At 35.1% G+C, this 26,452-nt stretch overlaps 1 protein-coding gene across 1 annotated transcript in view; it reads right to left on the reverse strand.

The window, feature by feature from the left end:
- Positions 1 to 4,751: 4,751 nt before the first annotated feature.
- The window catches only part of LOC136026933 (protein son of sevenless-like), a 41,202-nt gene continuing 19,501 nt past the window's right edge, over positions 4,752 to 26,452 (reverse strand). The window contains exons 3-7 of the mRNA XM_065703777.1: positions 22,133 to 22,252; positions 15,473 to 15,616; positions 11,454 to 11,537; positions 7,800 to 8,081; positions 4,752 to 4,931 (exon numbers count right to left, since the gene is read on the reverse strand). Coding sequence (XP_065559849.1) covers positions 4,767 to 4,931; positions 7,800 to 8,081; positions 11,454 to 11,537; positions 15,473 to 15,616; positions 22,133 to 22,252 — 795 coding nt within the window. The 3' untranslated portion in view covers positions 4,752 to 4,766. The remainder of the gene's footprint in view (positions 4,932 to 7,799; positions 8,082 to 11,453; positions 11,538 to 15,472; positions 15,617 to 22,132; positions 22,253 to 26,452) is intronic.

The following is a 26,452-nucleotide window of genomic DNA, read 5'->3' on the forward strand; positions in this document are numbered from 1 at the left end:
AGAACAAAAAGTGACGATAAAAAGTCTTGTTAACCGACAAAATTACATTAGTATGTTTTGAGAGGCAAAATCACAACATCAAGTTTGACAGAGAGAACGGGAACAGAGCTAAGCAGTTGAAGCGTGCTGAATAAAAGGCCACCCATAGAGCCCATCATACTTCCATAAAAGACAGATGCAAACAGTGTCAGCACGATTTTAAGAAAGGTGACTCTCACTGTGTACAAGAGAGTTCACGAGCTAGCAAGCAAGAAAAGTCTCAGTTTTTACACACTGCTAGATAAAACGGCACCTTGATACAAAGTATAGAAGGTATCTGTTTGAGATGGATAGAGCATTTCAAAGGAAACTTAATCCTGATATCCTTCCAACCCCTGTCATCCTTGACTTTTTTTCCGGTTACTGTCTCAGACCCCATCATCCGGGCGCTGAAGGCAGATGAGACCCCTGGACCAGACGGAATACAAGCAGAACAAGTGAAGGTCCAGTGTGAACCACTTGTAGAACGTTTCCACAAGATCACATCCGCAGCCTGGTAAGAAGAACATTTCTCGACTTCTTGGTGTGAGACACAATTACTACACTACATAGGAAGAGGTCAAAGGCAAAACGTGATAAATATCGTCCTATTAGCATAATAAGTCAAACTGCCAAAATTCTCGACCGTATTATACTTCAACGGATCAAAGCCGTGACTCCCTCCAGTCATCCAAGAATACCAAGCCGCTTTCCACCCTAGGAGGCCGACTGTTGACCAAATTTTCGCTGTACGCCAGATTTTAGAGAAACATCTTGAATACGGTCATGACTTACACCAGCTATTCATCGACTGTAAAAGCATTTGACCTAACTTGGAAAAAGGTCTTTAGCATATCCTCCTCCCTTACGAAATTCTGCCGAAGTTGGCAGACCTTATCAAAGATACGCATTCTAAATTTAGGAGCCGTGTCATGACTAGTGAAGGTCTCACTGACAGCCACCAAACGTCCGCAGGAGTCCTTCAAGGATGTATCCTGTCCCCAGAACTGTTTAACTTCTTCTTCGCAGCAGTTTTATCCCTGATGGAAAGAACTTGCAGCGCACATACAAGGGGTTTCCTGACAAACCTGCCAGCTTATGCCGACAACGTCGACGAAATGGCTGAAACACTTGAGGACCTACAAGCCATGGCTAAAGAAGTCCTCGAAGCGACCAGCTCTTTTGGAATTTTCATAAATGCATCCAAAACCAAGGCTGTGCTACATAGGACACAATTAAGACAGACCTGAACCTTAACTGAGAGTGTATTCAGTAAGTTGAAGAGTTCCCTTACCTTGGTGATCAACTAGCCAGCGACAACAACCACTCAAAAGATATAAAAAGGCGACTCGCTCTTGCGAGTTGCAGTTTCAAAGCCCTTATGCCCATTTGACAAGCAAGGATTTGTCTCTACGGCTTAAGACAGGATGTTGAAGATAGATGACGAGTGTCAAATCGCAGCATTTGAAACTAAATTTCTCCACCCCATAGCTAGGATTACATCCTTTATCGAATGTCAAACGTCAAACTCTTTGAACGCCTTAAAATCAAATCAACAATTCTCACCAAGATCCAACTCCAGCAGCTTCGGTGACTCAGTCACGGTGGCTCACCTTTAGCCGGGTCTCAGGCCAACTAGATGATACGTGATTGTTACAATTTAGACCGCCGACTGGTAGCCAAAAGATTCTATTCCTCCAATTAAACCTTGAAGCTTAAACAAAACTTGGCAAAGTTCGAGAATACCTGCACCAAATTATTCTTATCTAGTAGATAAGCATTTATTAAGAGAATTTTACCAAGTCTTACAGCTTCAATTCTCAGATGAATGGCAAGAAACAGCGGATTGACCTGGAAGGGCCAATCTAATATAACACACGAGGTCATTAAACTCATTGTGATTCCTATTCCTTCTAAAATAACTCATGCTATAGGTAGGAAGCAAGTGTTCCTGCAGGAAGAGGCCTTTGTCTTTAATTCTGTGAATATTAGACAATTAAATCGAAATCTTGCGATAGTTCATTTGAGAGGGCACCCTGGAAAGGTCTTCACAAGAACCTAGAGAAAATAAAAACCGAAAACTCAATGGCACATAAGCCACGTCCTCAATTTGTGCATTTTACCTGCCCCGTAAAAGGGGTTTAATGTTAATGAACAAGAGACGAAAGTAAATCACAGAAAATTTAAAGCCAAATTAAATCAGATCTAATTATATTAGCATGCAAAGAGTTAGAATCTTGCAGTTGATTAGAATTTGAAGTAGCGACATTAAAAGAATTCACATTCTGAGTTGAAACAACACTAAAACTAAACAACAAAATGCGACTAATTAGTCAAACTCCAGCATAGATTGAACTAAAATTAGTTAAATTCACAGCTGGCCTAATCGCAACAGGTTGATCTACTTTAAACAAGCGCGTCCTTGGCACTTCCCAAAATAAAACATTCGATTGACAAAAAAAAAACAAACACTTTTTCTGACAAAAGAAACGCCAAACCAAGGTTGTATCCAGGATTTTTTTCGGGGAGTGGGAGTGCCATAGAATGACGCAAAACCGAACCGGCACAAAACTTAACGAGGCAAACTTAAACAAATAAATCCCCCCCTCCCCCCACAAAACTTAACTCAAGCAAAAATTAACCCAGCAAACAGAGGCTGAGAGGCAGAGGAGTTTTTCAGTACCATAATTCAAAAAAAAAATCTAACAACACACATAAGATGGGCTTCACACAGCATTGGTACAAGATGTGTAACTTAGCATTTGACTCTGGTTGATTTCAAGTACATGATAGACGGGAAAATTATTTTTTTTAATATTGAGCCAAGGACCTCTTATAGAGATTTGAGCTTTAATTGAAAGGCTCAATAAATGCTCTTGACATTTCCGGAAGATCCATTCCCCCCACAAAGAAAACCTGAGACTTTGGGCTCTAAACCATGCAAAACCAAGTCTAAGATGATTATTACAAGAGAGCCGACCAAACCTCGAAAACATACAATACTATGTGAATTTATCCAGGTTCCAGAAAAGGGTTGGATCGCTCCAAATCTCCCCTGAGTGCAAGTTTGATTCAAAATAGGCAGGAATCAAACAGATTGCTATGCGTCTTTCGTCGTTTGCGAGATTAGGAGGGAGGCGGAAGATACCTTAAACAAGGCATCACAAAAATAATCTCATAGTTTAATGGTTGATTTTCTTCTGATAAATAATAACAATTAATTTGAACTCTCTATACATACAAAATGCAATTAGAGGAGTATGGAAAAGAAATATACAAAATAAAAACACTTATCATTACAAACACTAAAAATACACTAACAATGACTCACAAAAAATTAATACACCCCAACGGCAAATCTACGACTGACTCAGATCTCTGTCTGAATCTGACATCTAAAACATCCATCTTATCACATATCTCAAAAACTCCCTAACGTTTGGAGGTATGACTGTTACGAGACCAAATAGGAACACGAAGAAAATACTTTCAAAATTTGAAAAAGACAAACCGAATTTGTTGACGTTCTGAGGAGGTAAAAAAACTTCCATAATGGCACCAGAAAAAATAAATGGGGAGCAAAAAACGAGTTATAAAGCCGACCAAGCACTTTTTTGTCAAATTGGCCTTTAACTCTAGACAAACATCCATAGGACTTTCTCAACTTCTCTCTCAGCATACTTACTGTTAGTGACCTTGTTGCTCGAATCGAGGTCCTGAATGCAAGTCCAAGGTACTTGAGAGACGCACTGGCAAAAATTGACATCAGGGCCAACCTGAATTTTTGGATCGGGCGGGTGATGACCACCAAAAACGAGAAATTCAGTTTTAGCAGAGGCGACTGACAGCCCGATGTCCGACAATCCGGCATAAAGGCTGTTCACAGCAGCCTGCAGTGATTGCAAATTATCAAACAGCAGAAGAATGCCATCTGCATACGAAAGATGACTTCCTTCAATAGATGGCTCGATAAGAAAATGCAGTATTCTGCGGGTTGCACAGCGGATGGCATTGTTAAATATTACAGGACTTTAACACTGAGCCCTGTCTTGCACCACGACGCACAGAAATTCGGCTGCTATAATTATTTTTGACGCAGACACGTATAGAAGAATTTTGGTACCATTGCCAGAGGGAGGCACAAATGAATGGGTTTACTCCATTCCTCAAAAGTGCTAAAACAGCTTGGGAGCGTAGGATCGAATCAAATGCTTTAAAAATATCTACTGCACAAACATATAAAGGTTTCTTCATTCTTTCATACCTCTCCAAAATAGACACGAAAACTGCAAGTGCATTCCCAACACCAAGACCCGCACGAAAACCAAAACTGATGATCTCCATGGTCACACCTATTCGAGATTTTTAAAAGAAGAATTTTTTCAAATAGTTTGCAATAACTGAACAATTTGTAACTGGACGATAAGAGTCACCAAAAAAAAGATTGGTTTTTCGTAAGTTAAACTTTTCGTGGATTGATCATTTTTCATTTCCGATTATCTATGGCTAAATTTGTTTTGGTTGAGTTTTATTTAATTCTCGATCGTTTTGAGGGGTGGAATTTTAATGCGTCAAGTTTTGCGAGAATAGAGTTTGACTAGACTGATTGAGAATAGGTTGCATTTTAACACAGATTTTTGTACGGGTTGAGACTTTGACCGTCGAGTCCTTAAATTTTAGCTTTTCTGTCTGTAGAGCTAACATTTTTTTTCGTTCATTCGCAGGATAAATAGTGTCTAAGATAAAACCTAGAGGTTCATAAAAGAAGTTACCTCAGCCAGCTCTTCAAAACAACTTCCTACAGTAAGAACTTGATCCTGTTCAGTTACTTCTAACGTATCTTCTAAGGAGCCTAACAAGGTCACAGTTAACTCGTAGATGTCTTCTATGTTACTAAAAATGAGGTCCAATTCCTATAAAAAGAAGAAATAAATAACTGATTTCAAGTACCCATTTTAGAGTAAACCATACCCGTTTTAAAGTAGACCATACCCGTATTAGAGTAAGTACCCATTCAATTTTTTTTTTCGATCAAACTGCCTTTCATTTACAAATCAAACGGAATGAAAAAATAGAAAATGGATATAATATTTCAAGTAAGACACTCAGAAAACAAAAAATATACTAGTAATAATGAAGTCAGGATATTCACCCTTACGTCCGGGAGCCTTTATGAAAAAAAAACTAAATTAGACAAAACATATGAAGAAAAGAAAACTCAAAAACAGAAATGATAAAAGAAAACTCACCTCCTAGTAAAGTTCAATTTGATAATATTCACAATGCAACAGTTAGATTTGTTTCCACTGCAGGGTGAACAATATATTATCGGCCATTATTAAGATGTGAGTTTTTATCATTTGCGTTTGTTTTTTTTTTTTTTTTTTTCACATGTTTTGCCAAATTTCGTCTGTTTATTTTTTTTTTTTCGCTGATAAAAGCTTCTGGACGTAAACCCGGAATATTCGAACTTTTATTATTATTAGTAAAAAAAAAACATTTTTTTTCACTGGATTTTTAAATATTATACCCATTTTTCAACATATTTTTATTTCATTTAAATAGTACCAATTCAAGTACCTATTTTACAGTAAATACCCATTTAAGAACTCGTTTAAGAGAAAACAGAAATTAATATTTGTCTAGTCTAATTCTTAACTTTTTCAGTGGACAAAACTACTGCATCATTGTTAGATTTTTATTCTGGTTTCATTTAAAAGTTTAAAAGTCATTTTTAATCATTAGACCCCTTTCGCAAGAAAGATGTAATAATATACACCTCTCCTCCCCCACTAAAGGTCTCAGTTGACTATTATCCTCGATAGATAATTAAGTTGAACTGAAGATCTGCTACCATTTAACAACAAAAGGCAGAACTACAGGCTTATCTATGGAAGATATTAATACATTTTTAACCAGAGAAGCAGAGGGAAGATGCAGAGGTGTTGGCCACTTTCAACCTAATTTTTAAAAATATGTATTTTACGGTATTTTAATATAGAAAATCCCCCCCCCCCAAATTTTGAAAAATACAGTTCTTTTTATCTATCCAAAAAGAAGAAAACCATCCTTACCATCCCCCTGCACTTTCGTCAATTGGTGCTCCTGAACAAGAGATGGCTAAGAGGAGGTTAAAGTATCCTTTACCCTCCATAGCAAGCGATATAATACTCCAAACCTCCAACCCTTAAAACTTACCAATCTTGACATCCATGGATGAATTATTGGACCATACATTCCTTGAAAAGAAGCCCAAAAGATAATCAAAATTTGAGTGAAGTTTGAGATAATTTAAAGAACAGTATACATCTAAATTACAATTTTTAATTGATTTACAGACTATTATCATTATTTTTCCAATAAAAAAGGTCTTCGTTTATTTTCTAGTTTGTCCCAGAGGAGGTAAAAATAGGGAATTGTTCGTGCATATTATTTTTTCTTATTTTGCTCCACTTTTTGTATTCTAATATCTATTTTCCCATTTCTAAACTTCGGCAGGTTTCCTTGATATAACGCTTATTAACTGTAGGCCCGTTCCCAGGACCAGCACCATTTTATGGCTCTTTGGAATGTTTTCCAAAACTTACCGATCTTGACATCCATTGATGAATTATTGGACCTTAAATTCCTTGAAAAGAAGCCCAAAAGATAATCAAAATATGAGTGAAGTTTGAGATAATTTAAAGAACAGTATACATCTAAATTACAGTTTTTAATTGATTTACAGATTATCATCGTTTAGATTTATTCTCTAATATCTATTTTCCCTTTTCTAAACTTCGGTAGGGTTTCCTTGATATAATGCTTACTAACTGTGGGCCCGTTCCCAGGACCACAACCACTTTATGGCTCTTTGGAATTTTTTTAGTACGTGTAATGACTGAATCTATTTTGATGTATTAGTTGCTACGTTTTGCATTTTCGTTTCTGAAGGAAATACTTCCAAACCATATTCCTATCTCCCTTAAGCTACGTCTCCGTATGCATCCACCCACTTTACTCACCACGTTGTCCACTCACCTAAGAGAAGAATAAGCCACTAATCCTAATACATCTTCACAAAAACGGTACAAAATATGCGCTACAGCAAGACATTTTTAAAGACAAGGCACTCAAAATTTTATTTAGTGAAAACTCTGTCCAACTTTTGAAACATCTAGGGGGGGGGGACACGTCAGGAGAAGATTGGAAGACCTCTGGAAAACATTAAATATTTATAATCTAAATGAAAAAAGAGCTAGATGGTTTTGGGAAAAATTTCATCAGAAGCTGGTTGTTTTTTTCCGAAAAAGATTTAAATGCATACAAAGTTTTATAGAAGCAATTTACAAAAAATAATTTCAGTAAGACTTACCTTTGTCTCAATATATTTAAAATTAGTAGCATTTTACGGTCACGCTTGCAATCTTCCAAGAAGAAATAAATGCTTATTAAAATAAATAACAGCAATTTATCGGAAAAGATTTCGGTAAGAATAACTTTTTGCTCAACATATCTAAATTTAATAATATTTTATGCTCACACTTACAGTTTTGAATTTAGGCAAGACTTTGATTGCAAATCAGTTGCACCAGATAAAAATTGTGGAACAGCCTTTTTTTTCAAAACTTTTGAAATATCTAGACAGAATGTCTCCCGGGTTGACTCTTGGGAATTGACTTATATGACAGCATTTATTTTTATTTGCTAACTGCTGCGTTTTGTATCTTCCTTTTTTAATGAGATACTTCCCATCCCCCTCAAGCTACGTCCCAGCATACATACATGTATACTCTACTCACCTTAGAGGAAGGGTTGACTAAACTAGCTATTTGCTCACGAAAAACTTTTATAATCATATGCAAGTCTCTGAGGTACTGTTTCTCTTCATGAATTAAATTTTTCACAACTTCATCGTAAGTTAAAGAAGATCCCGTCACAGGTTCATCTTCAAGCAGAACACTGCTGACATCTTCATCTTGGTGAAATAAGTCCATCAGAGCCTTATCAGCCCACATGGCTACTTCCACATCTTCCACCGTGATCTTTATATGCCTGATGTTTTTGACATAGCTTCCAGACAGCTGAAATAAAGATTCAATGCTGTTAAAAATTAAACCAATGTTTTCACAAAAGAGCAAAAGACATATGAATGCCATCTTCCTCTAGTAATTGTATAGGCAAGGGTGCACACAGAAGGCTCTATATAATAGTTTACAAGAATTCCTTGTGCTTCAAGGGTGTTTTTATTCAGCACTAATTCTTGTAGCGCATCCATTGAAAAGACAACTGTCTTTCGAACAGACACCAGATTAAATTCCAGGTAATAACTTGAGATATAAGGAAATCTCTATTTTAAGACACCTTGGCATACAAAATAATCAATATTTCTTGAGTCCTTGCCATAGGTAGGCATTTATGAATACTGAAGTTTTGATTCCGTAACATAGCAGCGTTACTTGAAACCGGAGGTTCTGGAAAGTCTCAAGTTCCTAACTGTTAAATTCAGAATTTAACATCGAGGACAATTAATGTATTTCGTTATTTATCATACAGCCACAGGGGGTGTAATAACTAGGAGCAGACTAGGATTCGTCTAAATACAGGAAGGGGACCTATTTCAGAAATCAACATAAATGAATGGGAAGGAAATTACAAAGGCAGGTCTCCCTCTGTCCCATCTCAATAGTTATATCTATTATACCACCTGGAAAGTTAATTTTTCTCTTCTTACTGTGTCTAAATAGTGTTAATAGATATTTCATTAGTTTGAATATTTCACCCAAATGTAATGATAACTATTTTAAATGTACATAGTTAATAGCAGAGGCCTAATTGCAATTGCAAATTGTTAACTCAAGTCTAACCTTGGAAAAAAGGCTACTACCAAATCTTGGACAAAGGATCTTAAAATTGAAGTACCTCAATCATGGACAGATTCAATAGCTAACATGTATTGATAAAAAGTGATAATTTTTAAATATGCTTGGCTATAAGATTGTAGTCAGCCAATCCCAACTATCTGCATCAGGTAAAAGATTAAGAACCTGCTGTCCTTGTTTAGGGAAGATACATTTTAGTCAAAACATTTGTCCAAAATCACACACTGTCCAAGTACTGGGGGTTTTTTACCCTAAATCTTTCTTCATATAGTAGATATGATCTAGCTGTTCCAGCCACCGTCACATATTACCTCTCTTACCACTCGTAGTCTTGATACTGAACTCTGCAATAGGTTCTACCTTCTCCCTGATTGCCATCATAGATGACTTTTAGAAAGTTGCCAACTGCAACCCGAATCAAACCTAAGTTCTCATTACTTTTTACTATCTTACCCAAGAGAACTATCTGAGCTGTCATCAACAGTCACTAGCTGAACCTTTTCAGTTTCATTTTCATCCTTAGTGCTGTCTTCTCACAAAATCTCTTCACAGCCAGAGTTCTTTGTTTTTCTTACTATTGTTGCATAAATTTCCTGTTTTCCACCTCTTCTTTGCCTTCCTTCTAGCAAAGGCAGCTTCAGTCTTGGCTTTCACTGGTGTATCTTGAAGTATTTTGTTTTCTTGGTGGTGCTGGGATGTGGTTGTACTTGTTCATGTGTGACTATCCTACTTCACAATGGCTCCAAAATCCCAGGGCTTGCTGAAAGCACTTGGTGAGAAGATGACAGTGCAGGTAGAGATGGGGTTGGAGTTAGAACCTCTGATGAGCTTGGCAATTTGCCAACAGCTTCATGGTCTAAAATAGCATTTGGTTGGTCTGTATTTAAGAGCACATACCTTCACTATGAAAAAAATCTGTATTGAAGGGGTAATGCCCTCCAAATCCCTTCTGGATGTTTGATGGCATGAAAACTAAGGGAAAAGATTTTCCTTCCAGCCCAGCTGGTCTGTAAATGGTGGTAATACTTCTCAAAGGTAACGGTTGCTCGATGAAAAGAAATACTACTAATTTTGATAATTAGTTCTGTTAGGAATACATAACTGTTATATATTTCAAATATTATGCAAGGGCTCTGAAATGCAACAACCATTTCGTTTCTACCAGATTTCTACTTCTCTTGATGAATAAAGAAGAACACCAGCGTCCAGCCAGCGACTCGCGAAGTGTCTAACGCCTGAATTAGGCCCAAATGTGGGCCAAATTAAAGCTGGGTTTTGACAATGACTGATGAAAACATAAATGTTTGCAGTCAACAATGAACGCGCCGGTGGCACACCTCTGGCATCTCAACTGCGGCAGCGCGAAAAAAATTCCGTTGCACGCCACCCCTGGTGCTTTTCCCCCGCCGCCGCCGGCATTCCCTTATCGGTGCGGCGCTGGGGTATATTAACAATTATAGAAAATTGTATTTTGATGGTTTAAATAGTCTTTTTGATATTTTACAGACAAAAATAAATGTAAGCTGTTTGTTAGTAATTTTAAAATAGTAAATTTTAAAACAGTAAAACAAAACAGTATGTGAAAATATTTATCTCCCCTCCTCAATCACAAGAATTCACTTCCGTTATCTCAAACGAGATTCCTGATGTATTCTTAATAGAGGTAGAGGTGATCGCAGATACAACCCTTGGATGGAGAAATTAGAGAATAATTTCCTGTGGTAGAGGTAAAGGGGATCAAACTTCAAAAAGTTTTTTTTTTATATATGTTTAACTTTTCCGGGAGGGAAATCTTTCGAACTAATTTCCGATAAAGGTTTAAGAGCTCCTCCTTGAAAAGAAGCACACAGTCTTGGAACTGACTTCAAGTTGACAATTCTTAAAAGATAAGACAGTACAAAAGTTAACAATACCATTCTAATAAACGAAAATTTTCAGTAATTTAGACCAGCTTGCGACTCACAGAGGAAAAGCAATACCAACTTAACTCCAGTTGGTCATCTGTCTGTATATGTTTGTCTTTTGTAGTGCTACTTAACGGCTGCCATGTCATACCCACTACCCGATGTGTATACCAAATGGCTTTCAATTTCAACAGAATAACTGAAGTTCCACACCTCACAAAAAAACATTTTTCGTTTTTATGGCTGTCCAGATTTCAGAGCTTCGAAAAAGAGATCAAGGATTTATAATTGTTCATGTAATCTAATTAATCACATTCCTTTCGTTTATGATAGGAATGTGAAATGACTTAAGTGATTCATGCTCAAATTGGCGTAACGTTCACAGACTCTCGAAATAGTATTAGGGCTTTATATTCGGGTGAAGCTTAATGAAATGAAAATATACGGGGTGTTTTATTATAACAGCAAAGAACTAGAAACGTTATTTTCTAGATATAACAGGGGGATGGGGGCCACTTGGAAGGTTTAAATAATTGAGAAACGTCAAATTTATCACTCTTTTTTTCTGACAATTCCAGGCAGAAAACCAATTGAAGCTAGTCTTAGATAATTTGAAAAAGTTTACAAAATTTTTCACAAATATATTAAACTATATCATATGGATACTCACATTTAATATGTCCGCACCAATACATTCTAAGACACCCATAATGTACAGGGAAACTTGGTAGTCTACCTTATTCATCAATATTTCCTGGAATTAAACCCAAGTTAATCTTCTAGAACAACTAAACTACTAAAGACAGAAAAAAAAGAAGAGAGATAATGTCTTTTTTTTCTCGCTCTATCACAAAAGATAGAGCGAGAGAGAAAGATAAGAGAGAGGAAAAAGAAGAGAGAATAGAGGGAAAGTAAGCGGGAGGGAGAGAGAGGATAGTTAGAGGGGCAGGGGGAAAGGAAAAGCGGTAAAAAGGGATTTGGCATCAAGACATTACATGTGAAATCACAAACGCATTATAAAGGCGGGTCAACACAGCACGATTACAGAGCATAATATGCTGTTAGTCTTGGCAAGCATCATATTAAAGTTAACCTACCATAGAAAATGTTTTAAACTCCTCAATTAAGAAAATCAAAAACGGTTTTCTCAGAATCAATTCTACTGGAAGCTTTGTTTTAATTGACAGTTGATTACTTTGTTAAGCTTTCTGACGGGTATTACTCCCTAGAAGTCTCCTGATGAAGATAATCATAGTGAGCAAGATTATGACGACCTACTATTCAGCTATTAGGTTTCAAAAGAAAAAAGATTGTTTCTAGATCTTGCTTTCTGGACTATTTACAACTTGGACGTTCAAATTCTTGCTTTTCTAGAGTCCTGCATGCAACTCTAAAAAAGATCTATCAATGAAGATGGATGAGGGGTAGTTCCAGGTCGTTAAAATAAAGGAATTGCCTTTCAAAAACATGATAAATTTCTACTTTTATTTAAAAATAATCCACCAAAGCCTTCTTCAGCTAAATCTCTGGATGTTGTAATATCCTATTTTAAACATTTCTATAGCTAAATAAATACCATAGTAATATTTTTTCAATAAAGAGGTTGGATTCGCATATTTGACCTTGCTCCAAGGGTAATCCTAATGTTTTGTGTTTAATTAGAAGGTCAATGTCTTTAATATACCACAATAGGAAGAGGCTCACAGCATTATAAATAGAAAAGAAGTAAGCGAACGCACAACTTGACGAATCTTTAAAGATAATAATAATTTTTTATTGCATTATCCTATTCACTAGTGAGCAAAGAATATGGGTTATTTCACTGAAATTGACATTGCTTCACAAACGAATTTAATAGGTTTCGTATCCATATTCTGTTTCTAAGTTTTACATATGATCACTCTCATGCAAGTAGATTATAAACGCTATTCAGTGAAAAAACTTGCAGCCAGCATCAACAAATGTCAAATATAGTGTTTGACGTAATCATTTAAACAACCACCTATGTCACTTTAGCTGCCAATGGCAGCATACTACACTGCATGAATAAATAAAACCTAAAAGGTGTAAAATTATAATGGATAATTTAATCAGACTTGAAACGAACACAAACTGCCATAAATAAGAGTGAATCTTTCACCACCTTATACCCTTGAAAGACTAACCTTTGGTTCCCCATTAACGCGATTTCTTTTAAACAGTTCGTGGTAACGAACTGTAGTAAGGAGCGACCCGGCTCAATAGTAACCGAAACTCTAAAAAACGGAATTTTGATATCAATAGTTACATCAAAAGAATCGCATTTTAATGCTGATTTTAAATATATAAGTTTCATTAAGTTTAGTCTTACCCATCAAAAGTTACAAGCCTGAGAAAATACGCCTTATTTTAGAAAATAGGTGGAAACACCCCTTAAAAGTGATAGAATCTTAACTAAAATCACACCATCAGATTCAGTGTATCAGAGAACCCCATAGTAGAAGTTTCAAGCTCCTATCTACAAAAATATAGAATTTTGTATTTTTTGCCACAAGACAGATTACGGATGCGTGTTTATTTGTTTGTTTGTTTTTGTTTTGTTTTTTCCCAGGGATGATCGTATCGACCCAGTGGTCCTAGAATGTCGCGAGAGGGCTCATTCTGACAAAAATTAACAGTTCTAGTGCCTTTTTTAATTAACCAGAAAAATTGCAGGGCACCTAGGCCCCCTCCCACGCTCATTTTTGTCACAAAGTCACCGGATCAAAATTCTGAGATAGCCCTTTTATTAAACATAGTTGAAAAACCTAATAACTATGTCTTTGGGGACGAGTTACTCCCCCACAGTCCCCATGGGAGGGGCTGCAAGTTACAAACTTTGACCATTGTTTACATATACTAATGGTTATTGGGAAGTGTATAGACGTTCTCAGGTGAATTTTTTGGTTGGGGGAGGGGGGATTGAGGGGAGGGGGTTATGTGGGGAAAACTTTCCATGGAGGAATTTGTCATGGGGGAAGAGTTTCCACGAAGGGGGCACAAAATTTTCCAGCATTTAAACAAAATGAAAAATAAATATGAAAAACTTTTTTCAACTGAAAGTAAGGAGCAGCATTAAAACTTAAAATGAACAGAAATTATACGCATGTGAGAGGTTCACTTCCTCCTAATACCTTGCTCTTTACGCTAAAGAATTTTTAGCAATTTCAATCATTTATTCTATGGTCTTTGTGATTCAGGGGCCATTCTTAAGGAATTGGGACAAAATTTAAGCTTTAGTGTGAAGAGCGAGGTATTCGCGAGGGGGCGAACCCCCTCATATAAGTAGTAAAAATATACGAATATGGAAGTTCGTTACGTAAGTTAATTCGAAAGTTATGTATATTTTTACTATTAAAAACGTTCGTAAAAAATTAAAAGTTCTAGTTGCCTATTTAAGCAGCCGAAAGATGGAGGGTAACTAGGCCTCCTCTCCTGCTCCTTTTTTTCTAAAAATTGTCCGATCAAAACTATTAGAAAGCCATTTAGCAAAAAAAAATAATATGCAAATTTCGTTTCAATTATTCCTGTGCGGAGAGCCAAAACCAAAAAATGCATTCAAAAACGTTCAGAAATTAAATAAAAAAAACGAGCTTTTTCAGCTGAAAGTAAGGAGCGACATAAAAGCTTAAAACGAACAGAAATTACTCCGTATATGAAAGGGGCTGTTCTCTCTTCAACACCCCGCTCTTTACGCTAAAGTTTTTTAATGTTTTAAAAACTAGAGTGGAGAGAAAGTCAAACTATAGCGTAAAGAGCGGGTTGTTGAAGAGAGAACAGCCGATTTCATATACGGAGTAATTTCTGTTCGTTTTAAGTTTTAATGTTGCTCCTTACTTTCAGTTAAAAAAAACTTGTTTTCTTTATTTAATTCTAACCAAGACCGAAGTTAGACCTTATTGCTGCCAGAACTGAAGTAAAGAACCATCCTGAGCTATTACAGCGATTAAAATTGGAGGAAGCAAAGAAAACATAGTTCTATATAGGGGTTGGGCTAAGGATTTATAGTGAGGGAATGATCAATCTTTGACATATAGTTTATAATATATATATATATATATATATATATATATATATATATATATATATATATATATATATATATATATATATATATATATACATATATATATATGTATATATATATATATATATATATATATATATATATATATATATATATATATATATATATATATATATATATATATATATATATATATATATATATATATATATATATATATACATATATATATATATATATATATATATATATATATATATATATATATATATATATATATATATATATATATATATATATATATATATATATATATATATATATATATATATTATACATTATATTTTATTTTACATATTTATATTTTAGTCGCCACCAAAATACCGACTAAAATTGACTTTGAACACTTCAGAATCCTAGAATTTATTTATCTCCCAAAACTTGCTTCAATTTTCACGAAATCGGCCACATGTCGACAAAGTGTAAAAATGACAAGATATGTGGCCATTGTGCTCAGAATTACCACGTTGCAACCAAATAAGTCTGTGTGAGAATCCGATTCACGGTTTGAACTGTCAAAGCACCAATATACATATATATATTTAAACTGACAAGCAATGAATGGAGATAGATAAAAAATAAACCTTTTGGAGTAGTGAGTGAACTTTTTCGGCAGGCAAAGTAACGGGGCATTTCTTCTTTCCTTTCTCAACAGCACTGTGCGCCTCTTTAATGGCCCATCTATCAATCGGATTAGGAAACATCTTTTGTATCCTCTCTTCAACATCCTACAAAACATTATGTAATGGTATTAATCTTAACTGTTACTTTACTGTTTACTTTTACTTTATTTACTTTACTTGTTTATTTTACTTTTTATCACTTTTACTGTTTACTTTATTAATCTGTTATTTTAAAACAAATATCTATAAAGAGAGGGGGGTGTTTTGGGTGCAAAGCTTATTATTCTTTCTCTCTTTCCAACAAAATATGTTAGAAATCTAGCAGAAATAAAGATACTTTCACGACTGCTTCAAGCTAAAAATGAAAAGTTTTAGTTAGTACATTCTTCTTTTTTCATGCAGCATTGGTTTGATGATAAAATAATAAGTATCATCTTAGTTGAGTCTTTACTCTGCTTGTACCAATATTCAGACAAGCTTGTTCTGGGTTACAAGGATATGAATGAAATATAAATAAAATATATAATGAGCAGAAATTAAGTCATATAATAAGTCACACTTAAAAACGATGAAAGTTTCTACGGTTGAATTAGTGGAGCCTCAAACTAGCACAAATTACAATGGATAACCACATCAAACTTAAAAATAGCATATACTACACTGCATGAATAAATAAAACCTAAAAGGTGTAAAATTATAATGGATAATTTAATCAGACTTGAAACGAACACAAACTGCCATAAATAAGAGTGAATCTTTTACCACCTTATACCCTTGAAAGACTAACCTTTGGTTCCCCATTGACGCGATTTCTTTTAAACAGTTCGTGGTAACGAACTGTAGTAAGGAGCGACCCGGCTCAATAGTAACCAAAACTCTAAAAAATGGAATTTTGATACCAATAGCTACATCAAAAGAATCGCATTTTAATGCTGATTTTAAATATATAAGTTTTATCAAGTTTAGTTTTACCCAAATTGGAGGGCACTTAGGCCCCCTCCCACGCTAATTATTTTCCCAAAGTCACAGGATCAAAATTCTGAGATAGCCATTTTATTCAGCGTAGTCAAAGAACCTTATAACTATGTCTTTGGGGATGACTTACTCCCCCGCAGTCACCGTGGGAGGGGCTACAAGTTAAAAACTTTGACCAGTGATTACATATAGTAATGGTTATGGGGAAGCGTACAGACGTTTTCAGGGGGATTATTTGGTTGAGGGGAGGGGTTGAGAAGAGGGGGATATATTGGGGGAACTTTCCATCGAGGAATTTGTCATTGGGGAAGAAAATTTCCATGAAGGGAGCATAGGATTTTCTAGTATTATTAAAAAAACAATGAAAAATAAATATGCAAAATTTTTTTCAACTGGAAGTAAGGAGTAGCATTAAAACCTAGAACGAACAGAAATTATTACGCATATGAGGGGCTCACCTCCTCCTAATACCTCGCTCTTTACGCTAAAGTATTTTTAGTAATGTCAACTATTTATTCTACGGCTTTTGTGATTCAGGGGTCATTCTTAAGGAATTGGGACAAAATTTAAGCTTTAGTGTAAAGAGCGAGGTATTGACGAGGGGAAGAACCCCCTCATATACGTAATAAAAACATGAGAATACAAATTTTCGTTACGTAAGCTAATTTGTAAGTTACGTATATCTTTTACTAATGAAAACATTCGTAAAAAATTAAAAGTTCTAGTTGCCTTTTCAAGTAACCAAGAAATCGGAGGGCAACTAGGCCTCCTCTCCCGCTCTGTTTTTTCTCAAAATCATTCGATCAAAACTATGAGAAAACCACTGAGTCAAAAAAATAAATATGCAAATTTCGTTTTAATTATTCATCTGCGGAGAGCCAAAATCAAAACATGCATTGTTTCAAAAACGTTCAGAAATTAAATAAAAAACAAGTTTTTTAACTGAAAGTAAGGAGCGACATTAAAACTTAAAACAAGCAGAAATTACTTCGTATATGAAAGGGGCTGCTTCCTCATCAACGTCCCGCTCTTTACGCTAAAATCTTTTACTGTTTTAAAAAGTAAAGTTGAGAGAAAGACTTGCACAAACTTGGGCAGTTATGAGCAGCCGAAAACGGAGGAAATTTGACAGATCACGCAAAACCAGCCGTTTTTGCGTAAAATCACATCAGTGGAACACACGAGTAAAGACTTAATTGTGCTTTAATGAAAGTGATTTATGTGTTCAAAAGTATACTTTTTATTTATCACAGAACCAAAAAGAAAATACAATGCTAATCAAAGCTTGCATATACGGTTAGGTGGGGCCACTGCCTTATCAAATCCTCTAAAAGGCTAGAGTGTCATTTACACTCTAATGAAAATATTATGCATTGTGAAGTATTTTTCATTTTCTTGAAATGGTTTAGAAGAGAAGCATCTAACAATAACTATAGCAATCTGTTCAGTTTGCGGAAGCAATATTTTGGGTAGGCAAATCGATAAATCAATCACCAATTGATTTTCAGCACATTTGATAGGAATAACACACAATTAAAAAGAAAGATAGTATTGGTGAAAATGCATCAACTATTGACTTGCTTATTAATTCTAACTTGTCTGTTCATTTCAGGCTTTATTCATTCATTCAAAATATTTTCTGTTTGATTTTAAGTTGGACTAATATTATGACTTTATTTCAGCTCGTTTTGTGTTTCGATCTTGACACTTCTCTGAGTTTCTTTTACTTATGCAGTGTTTATTCTTCTTTCCAGTTTTTCTGCTTAAGAGTTACAATATTACAATTTGTGGGAGATTTGAATAGTCAATCAAAATGTTCGATCGGACGTAATACTGTGCAATACTTTTTTAATAATAATTTTGGGATTGTTCGATTTCTGTTCATTTTCAGTTGAGCAAAGAATATGACTTTATTTCTACTCGTTTTACGTTTCAATTTCAATCTTAACTCTTCTTTGAATTTCTTTTGGAAACCATCCTTTTAAATTAATATCTGTTCACATTTTTTTTTTACTTATGCAGTGTAATTATGGTATAACTGTAGAAATCCTTTTAATATTTATTTTTATTTTTTCTGCTTAAAAGTAAAAGTATTAAACGGCAATCTAAATTTTTAAGCAAAATGTGAATAGTCAATCAAAATGTTGACTGACTTTCAAAACTTGTTAGGTGTTTGCCCGTGCCGTTTACACGTGCCATTTAACCAAACACTTGGACTATCTACCTTAGTTCTTCTGCCCTAGGAATGACGCATGGACGGGTAATATTTAAACTTATCTATTAACAAATAAACAATCCCAATAAAAGGTAAATGCCAAATTTACCTCTTACTTAATTGGATTATCTGTCTTGGCTTTTTCTAAAAATAGCCATGGCTTGATGACCACGACTGCTTGATTTTAATTCAGAATCAACGGAACTTAACAAAAATGTTAAGTTCAGGTCGGATTGGGAGCAGGATTTTAGCGATACGGATTGACAATCCGCACGATTTTTTGCCTTCGATGGAACTAATATATTCATCCTTTAGGCACTCTTGAATATAGAAGTACTTTATCCATTTACTCTCAATTTGCGTAATAAAAACGCAGTAGTACCCCCCACTTCCCTTGTTTGGCCCTTATGAAAAAACCCAATTGGTTTTCTTTCCCCATTGGAAGAATACAAATTCAATAGCATGGAGGAGAATAAACCAACTTTGAAGGCAAAAGGACCCAAACGAATGAGTCCAAGTGCTTCCTAACGAAGAAGAAGAATCACTTTCAAAATTCTTTTCATGTTTTGTTTTGTTGTAAGTGTTAGTTTGTTTAAACGAATACATATCTAAGTCGCTTACAATTTAGTTATGATTCGTTGTCTGAAAAAAGAACTGGGCCTCATATATAAAAAAAAAAAAAAAAAAAAAAAAAAAATGGTTTCTAAGATTTGTTGTCTTCATTAAGGTTTTATTTGCCCTGTCTACATACCCTGTAAGTTTCCGGCCGTTTAGCAAAATAAACTTAAATCATGGGATTATACAAACAAGTTTTTCTTGAAACATTTCTTTTTTTCGTCGTTGAGGTACCCTTGATTCAGTCTACATACACTGAAGATTTCCGCCCATTCAGAGAAAAACCATTTTGGTACATTGTATTGCGTTGCCAATCGATATAACTTTTTTTTTATCCTCTTAGGTCCGCTTTGCCTAATCTACGTGCCGGGTAACTTAAAGCTAATCCGAAGCAAAAGAAATATGGCTTATTTATGGCGTCACACTTTTTCTACACTTTGTGTCTTCGTTGAGATACACATATTCATTGGGGTTCCCTTAGTATTGGGACTAATATCTCAAGACTTCAAGCCATCCAAAAAATCCTTTTTGTTTTGGCCCCTATTTTAAGGCAGATGGATATCTCTTGCTTTTTTGTTGTTGTTGTTTGTTTTTTTGTTTGTTTTTTTTTGCATAAAGGTTCCTTTTGGCCTTACTGATGCAAGTTCCTAGCCAATTGAAAAAAAAAGTTTTTTGGCCCATTTCTCAGTCAATATTCGATTTCAGTTATATCTTATGTACTAGGATTCTCTTCGCCCAAAGGACTTAGAACAGAAGTTTTAAACAAATCGAAAATAAGCTATCAGCCCTTTTGGGATCCTTACCCCCAAGCTATTTTTCTAATAAGGGCCACCTTGGCAAGAGACCTACGGGTGAAAGTCTCAAAACGATCACAGTCAAAATTTTCTTTGTCCATTTTCAAGCTTAACAACCTCCGTCATCCGAACGAAAATTTAAGGTCCCATACTTTCAGGAAACACCCAAGATTCTAACGAGCCCGCCTTTATTTTCACTATAAAACATGTCACTAAATATTGGCAATCGGTATAATATAGTATCCTTGTTCCTGGGCTTTATTATTCATGTTGTCCTTGGATGCATACTTATTAGATCTTGGAACTACTCTGACCAAAAGAACAATCTGAAAATCTGGACCAATGCCATTAGATATATAGGGATTCCTGGGGGTGAAAAAGAAAAAAGAGGGTGGACTTGTTACCCTTCAAAACAACCAAAACTGAAAAAGGACACGAAAATTTTAACTTCTAATCAAATGAGACTCATCCAGAGTTTTAATGACTACCCGTTTGCTACAAAGGGAGAACAAACCTTATATATTAACCTTTGAAGAAAGAAGATTTGAGGAGACAGTAAAATCTTAATATAGCCATATCAACCAAGTATATTCTGCTAATATGAAATCTAGAACATAAGCTATAATATATATTATGTTATTGGACCTGAATTTGGAGTCTAGTAATTTAAGGTCTTTGATTTTAACTTGATTTTATATGTGCAGTATTATTGCCGTAACGTCAGTTTTAACTTATTTTGAGTTTAAAATTACATTCCATTTATGTGTATGAGAGAACCAGGCCAAAAACGTACTTAACGTTCGGTTAGAAGTGATAACAGATATTTGGTAAACGACAACCCATTGTTATAAGACAATAGTCATCCATTTGTTACCCAGTTTGATTAATAGGTTTTGTGAACTTACTGAATATTCACGTCTTCAGGGAGAGGATCCCACCTGAATAAATTCCAAAGATGAGTAAGATAAGATTTATTACTTAAAAACAGCTATTACAAGCCCAAATGGGCCAAATTTACACTTTAGCGTCAATAAACGAAAAAGAGCTGAAAACAAACAACAACGAATCAAATTATAAAAGAGTCAATGCCAAATCATTACAAATGTCAAAACAATGAAAACTCGTAAAATCAAAAAGGGAATAAAATAATTAAAACTAAAACACAATTTAGTTTTGCAACCAAGAAATAGAAAACTCAAAATTAGCAAAATGAACATTAAAATTTTAAGGTAAAAAGGGAGCGAGGAGAGGGGGGGGGTGAGAAGATTCACTGATTGAATATATCAACTATGTAACGGATGAAAGTTCTATATCCTTCAGTGGAAACCTTAATGGGCAAGAAGGGAAATTTTTGTTGAATTTTTTACTAGGAAAAATGGGAGTTGCCCAAGGATTGTGAAGGGCATTGTTAGCAAAACACACGGAAATTTTTGCTCTCCTTTCCTTAAGGGTGACTAAATTGGTTATCCTAAGAAGGGAAATATAAGGCACTTTATCCTCATTGAAGATAATTCTTAAGAAACGGCAGCGCAAGAAAGAAAAGCGTGTCGGAAGTGGGTGAGGGGGTAGCATACAGAGCAACAGTCATTGACCCCGTATCATACCTTTCCTTTAAAGGTAATAACTAATATTTCGGAACGCTACATCCAGCTCTACTAGAAATCTTCCAGTCTTCTAGAATAGCAACAAGCATTTTCGGAGCCCTATTATAAATTAGGGTACATGCAACCACATTCTGCGATATATTTAATTATGTAGGAAATGGTCAAGTTAAACGGAAAACCATTTTAAAGTAAAATACATATATATTTTTATTTATTTTCGAATATATTTAAATAAAAAAATAATAAATCTCCCCCAATAGCCAGTCTCAGCTGCAATATCTCATAATTTGTACGTTTTGTCCTTATTGTTAAATAATTTCTACTCAGTTTCCCAATTTTAACATGTCGTACGCTCTACTGGCTCCACAGTAACATTAGAAGGAGTTCTAAGATCATTTTACAAATAATAAAATCAAACCTGAATGGAATGTGGGGTTGGCTTCAAGCAAAGCATACTCAAAACCTTGAAAAGAAGCTTCTCCACGTATTCTAATGCGTCTAGTTGAGCTTCCAAAGTGGGGTGAACTTGCTGGAGAAGCTGTAAAATAAAGCGAAAAGAATATATAGACCATTAATTTTGGAAACAAGCATAAGAAAGCACCATCACTTTTCTAACTTTCATTTATAGCGCAAGTCTAAAGGCAAAATTTCAAACAAAGACAAGTTCAATACTCAGGGTGGGCAGGGTAAGACAAAAAAAGGCTGATTTTAGGTCGTAATTTTTCTTGGGGCGGAGTTCTTTCAGCAATTTATAAGCATAAAATATTGTTAGAGATCTCTCCAAGATGTCAATCTTCCTAAAGCTTCTTCTTCTTCTTCTTCTGTTTCAGTAAACGCGGGCTTTTCAGTCGAGACTATTCAGCTTTTTTTTTACCTTTGATTGGCTCTGTGAGATGAACAGAGCAACTGAATTGGTTGGTTCGTATTATCTTGAATCTGTTTAGATTTCTTTCAGTAAACCTTTTGATTCTAGGAGTTGGACTATAAGAGGACAAACATTAAGCTCTGTGTGCAGATTAAATAAAAAAAAAAAAATTTTTTAACTGAAAGTAAGGATCGACATTAAAACTTAAAACGAATAGGAATTATTCCTTATATGAAATGGGTTGTCCCCTCCGCAATCCCTCGCTCTTTACGCTAAAGCTTATAATTGTTTTAAAAAGTAGAATTGTGGCAAAGAGTCAAACTTTAGCGTAAAGAGCGAGGGATTGCGGAGGAACAACCCATTTCATATAAGGAGTAATTTCTGTTCGTTTTAAGTTTTAATGTCGATCCTTACTTTCAGTTAAAAAAACTAGTTTTTTTATTTAATTTCTGAACGTTTTTGAATTAATGCATTTTTGATTTTGGCTCTCCGCACATAAATTATTAAAATGAAATTTGCATATTAATTCTTTTTTCGCTAAATGGCTTTCTCTTAATTTTGATCAGACAATTTTGAGAAATAAGGGGTGGGGAAGGAGGCCTAGTTGCCCTCCAATTTTTCGGTTACTTAAAAAGGCAACTAGAACTTTTAATTTTTAACGAACGTTATTATTAGTAAAAAATATACGTAACTTAAGAATTAACTTACGTAACAAACTTTTAGATTCTTATGTTTTTATTATGTATATGAGGGGGTTTGTACCCTCGTTAATACCTTGCTCTTTACACTAAATCGTAAGTTTTGTCCCAATTCTTTAAGAATGACCCCTGAATCAGAAAGGCCGTAGAATAAATAGTTGAAATTACTAAAAATACTTTAGCATAAAGAGCGAGGTATTTATCTCCTCCTAAATACCTCGCTCTTTATGCTAAAGTATTTTTAGAACCCCTCATATGTGTAATAATCTCTGTTCTTTTTAAGTTTCAATGCTACTCCTTACTTTCAACTGAAAAAACGTTTTCATATTTATTTTTGCATTGATTTTTTTTAGTAATGCTAGAAAATCCTGCGCCCTTTTCATTGAATTTCTCTTCCCCATGACATATTCCTCCAAGGAAAGATCCTCCCACATAGCCCCCTCCCCTCAATCTCACCCCCCCCCAACCACAAAAATCCCCTTGAAAACGTCTGTACACTTCCCAATAACCATTACTGTATTTAAACACTGGTCAAAGGTTGTAACTTGCAGCCCCTCCCCCAGGGACCTTGGGGGAGTAAGTCATTCCCAAAGACATAGTTATTATGGTTTTCGACTATGCAGAACAAAATGGCTATCTCAAAATTTGGATCCGTTGAAATTGGGAAAAAATGAGCGTGGGAGGGGGCCTAGGTGCCCTCCAATTTTTTGGTCACTTAAAAAGGGCACTAGAACTTTTCATTTCCGTTAGAATGAGCCCTCTTGTGACATTCTAGGACCACTTGGTCGATACGATGACCCCTGCAAAAAAAAATAAAAAAACAATTAACACGCACCCGTGATTTGTATTCTGGCAAAAAATACGAAATTCCACATTTTGTAGATAGGAGCTTGAAATTTCTGCTATAGGGTTCTCTGATACGCCGAATGCGACGCTAATTATTGGCTAATTATTGCTGAGACTGGCTTGCACTTTGAAACACTCTTCAGGGCTCAAATAGAACTTGCCATTTGGGAAAAAGCATTAAAAATAGCATTGAGTGGTGCGTTCATATTTTTGCTAGTAATTTAGTTAAAATTAATAACTTTAATAATAGTTTTAAATTAATATACTTGCAAAGAGAGGAAGAGAGAACTGAGCCACTTGAATTAGGGAACTGATATGGAAATGCCTGAAAATTTAGCCCATTTGAGCCAGACCAAATTCTATGATAAACTTTACAGGGTGCTTATAGGGGAAGGGAGATAAAATTGGATTATTCTTATTCAACAATACCTCTGATAATCTCCAGCAGTATATGTCTCTATTTGGGATTGGTCCCCCACTTGGCTGGTCAATATTTGAAGTTTTTTTGGTAATTTCATCCGCCTGGTGGGTACCAGTTATACCAGAGTGACTTGAAACATACAGAAGGTGATTTCTTATGCCTCTTGAAGCAAGATTATCAATAATGCTAAGACAATGCTATAGACCCATCTTATACTGAGAAGCTGCAGACATTTTTTTTATTTAGCAATCAATAAATTAGAAAATAGTTGTTTTATTTTCGGCAACATCTCTTCTTCTCCAGGAAAATAGCACTTCGAGTCTGAAAACAGTCTCCTTTCAGCTCCATGCAAAATATTTTCACTGATTATTTGCTTCAAATATTGTTCTTCTTCCTTCCCCTCCTCGTTGCAATTAACCAAACTGAAGCAGGTTTCAGGGTCAGGTCAGCCCTGCTAAACTGCATTATTGCATCCTAATAAACGAATAATCTTCCTATTGTTCTGTGTCCATTTCCTAGCAGCTTGATATTAAGCAGCTCACTTGTTCCAGATTTTATTTTTGTCTCGAAGAAGCATCTCTTGTTTTGTTTGCAGACTTTGCAATACTATTGCGGCTAAAGATGAAATTTTTTTAAGTCTCAGGGACTTGAAGAACTAAATCTACAATTTGGGTCCCCTCTTTTTTTCCAATCTTATTCTTGTTTCCTTAGTTTCAATAAATCACTTCGAATTCTGAAGTATAGGTCATTTTCTCAAATATCTAGAATCTTCATAGGCTATTTACTTGTGGAGGATAACAATAATCAGTCAATTCCCTCAAGTGAAGGTTCAGCACCATTAATTCTAAGTACCCAAAATTCTCTGACTACAATGGGAGATATAACCAGAAAAATAATCCACTTTCCTGAAAATCAAACCCAAAAAATTTTGTACCCAAAGGTACAAAATCAAATTTTATGAAATTCCTCGAAACTCGTGGGGTTGGTTCTGAAAATTGCCCCTTTTTTACAATTTGAAAAACTCCAGAGTAAATATTTGACAACATTGGCTGACAAAAATTTGACAACATACTTTTCTGGTTCTCATTTCTGATGTTATACTGAAAATTATCCACAAAGCATCACTGGGAAGAGGTCCTAACGTGATAGGGTTTTATAGGGTCAGAGAATAAGTTCACCAAAATATATAAGAAAGGAATAATATTTCTCTTGGTTCAATGATGAAATGTTCATGGAAGGGAACTTCTTGTTCTTCTGAAAAACAAGCACCTAAAGTACAAATTAGACCTTTTCTTTAGCTTCATAGAATTCTACCATTGGGCTTATAGGCTTCACAGTAAAAATAATTAGCCACCTTCTTATTTCTCTGTACTACCGGTTGCCCTGTATAATCGTAAATTTGCTTGATTTCAGGTACTTGTTGTATAACACAATGCTGTTGCCTACACAGCTGAAGATTAAGAACTACCCCAGACATTAGAAATAGGCAATTATGTAGATAACATTTTAGAATTGTCCATTACCTCCTCATAACAGAGACATAATTTTTAAATTAAACAAGTACTAAATGTCAGGTAATTTGGTAGCAGAAAAAATGCACCAAAACACTCTACATACTTGAAGTACGGTATGTAAGACATTTTACATACTGAAAGTATGGAAACAAGAAGACATTAAGCAATGTGTATAAACAGTAGAATGAGGAACATTACCAAATGTTAAAGAAAACAAAGCTCTTGGTAGCACTTGCCCCTATCATTGAAAATTCTCTGGCAGTGATTATTATGCCCAACCCCCTACCTCTCCATCTTTGTGCCAGTAGGTATGTGAACATAATCTTTTATTTTACCAAATATTGTCTGCAATAAAAGAGAAACCATCCCCTCCCCCTCCCAACCAATATTCCCC

The sequence above is a fragment of the Artemia franciscana genome, chromosome 5 (assembly GCF_032884065.1).
Source record: "Artemia franciscana chromosome 5, ASM3288406v1, whole genome shotgun sequence".
Classification (NCBI taxonomy): Eukaryota; Metazoa; Arthropoda; class Branchiopoda; order Anostraca; family Artemiidae; genus Artemia; species Artemia franciscana.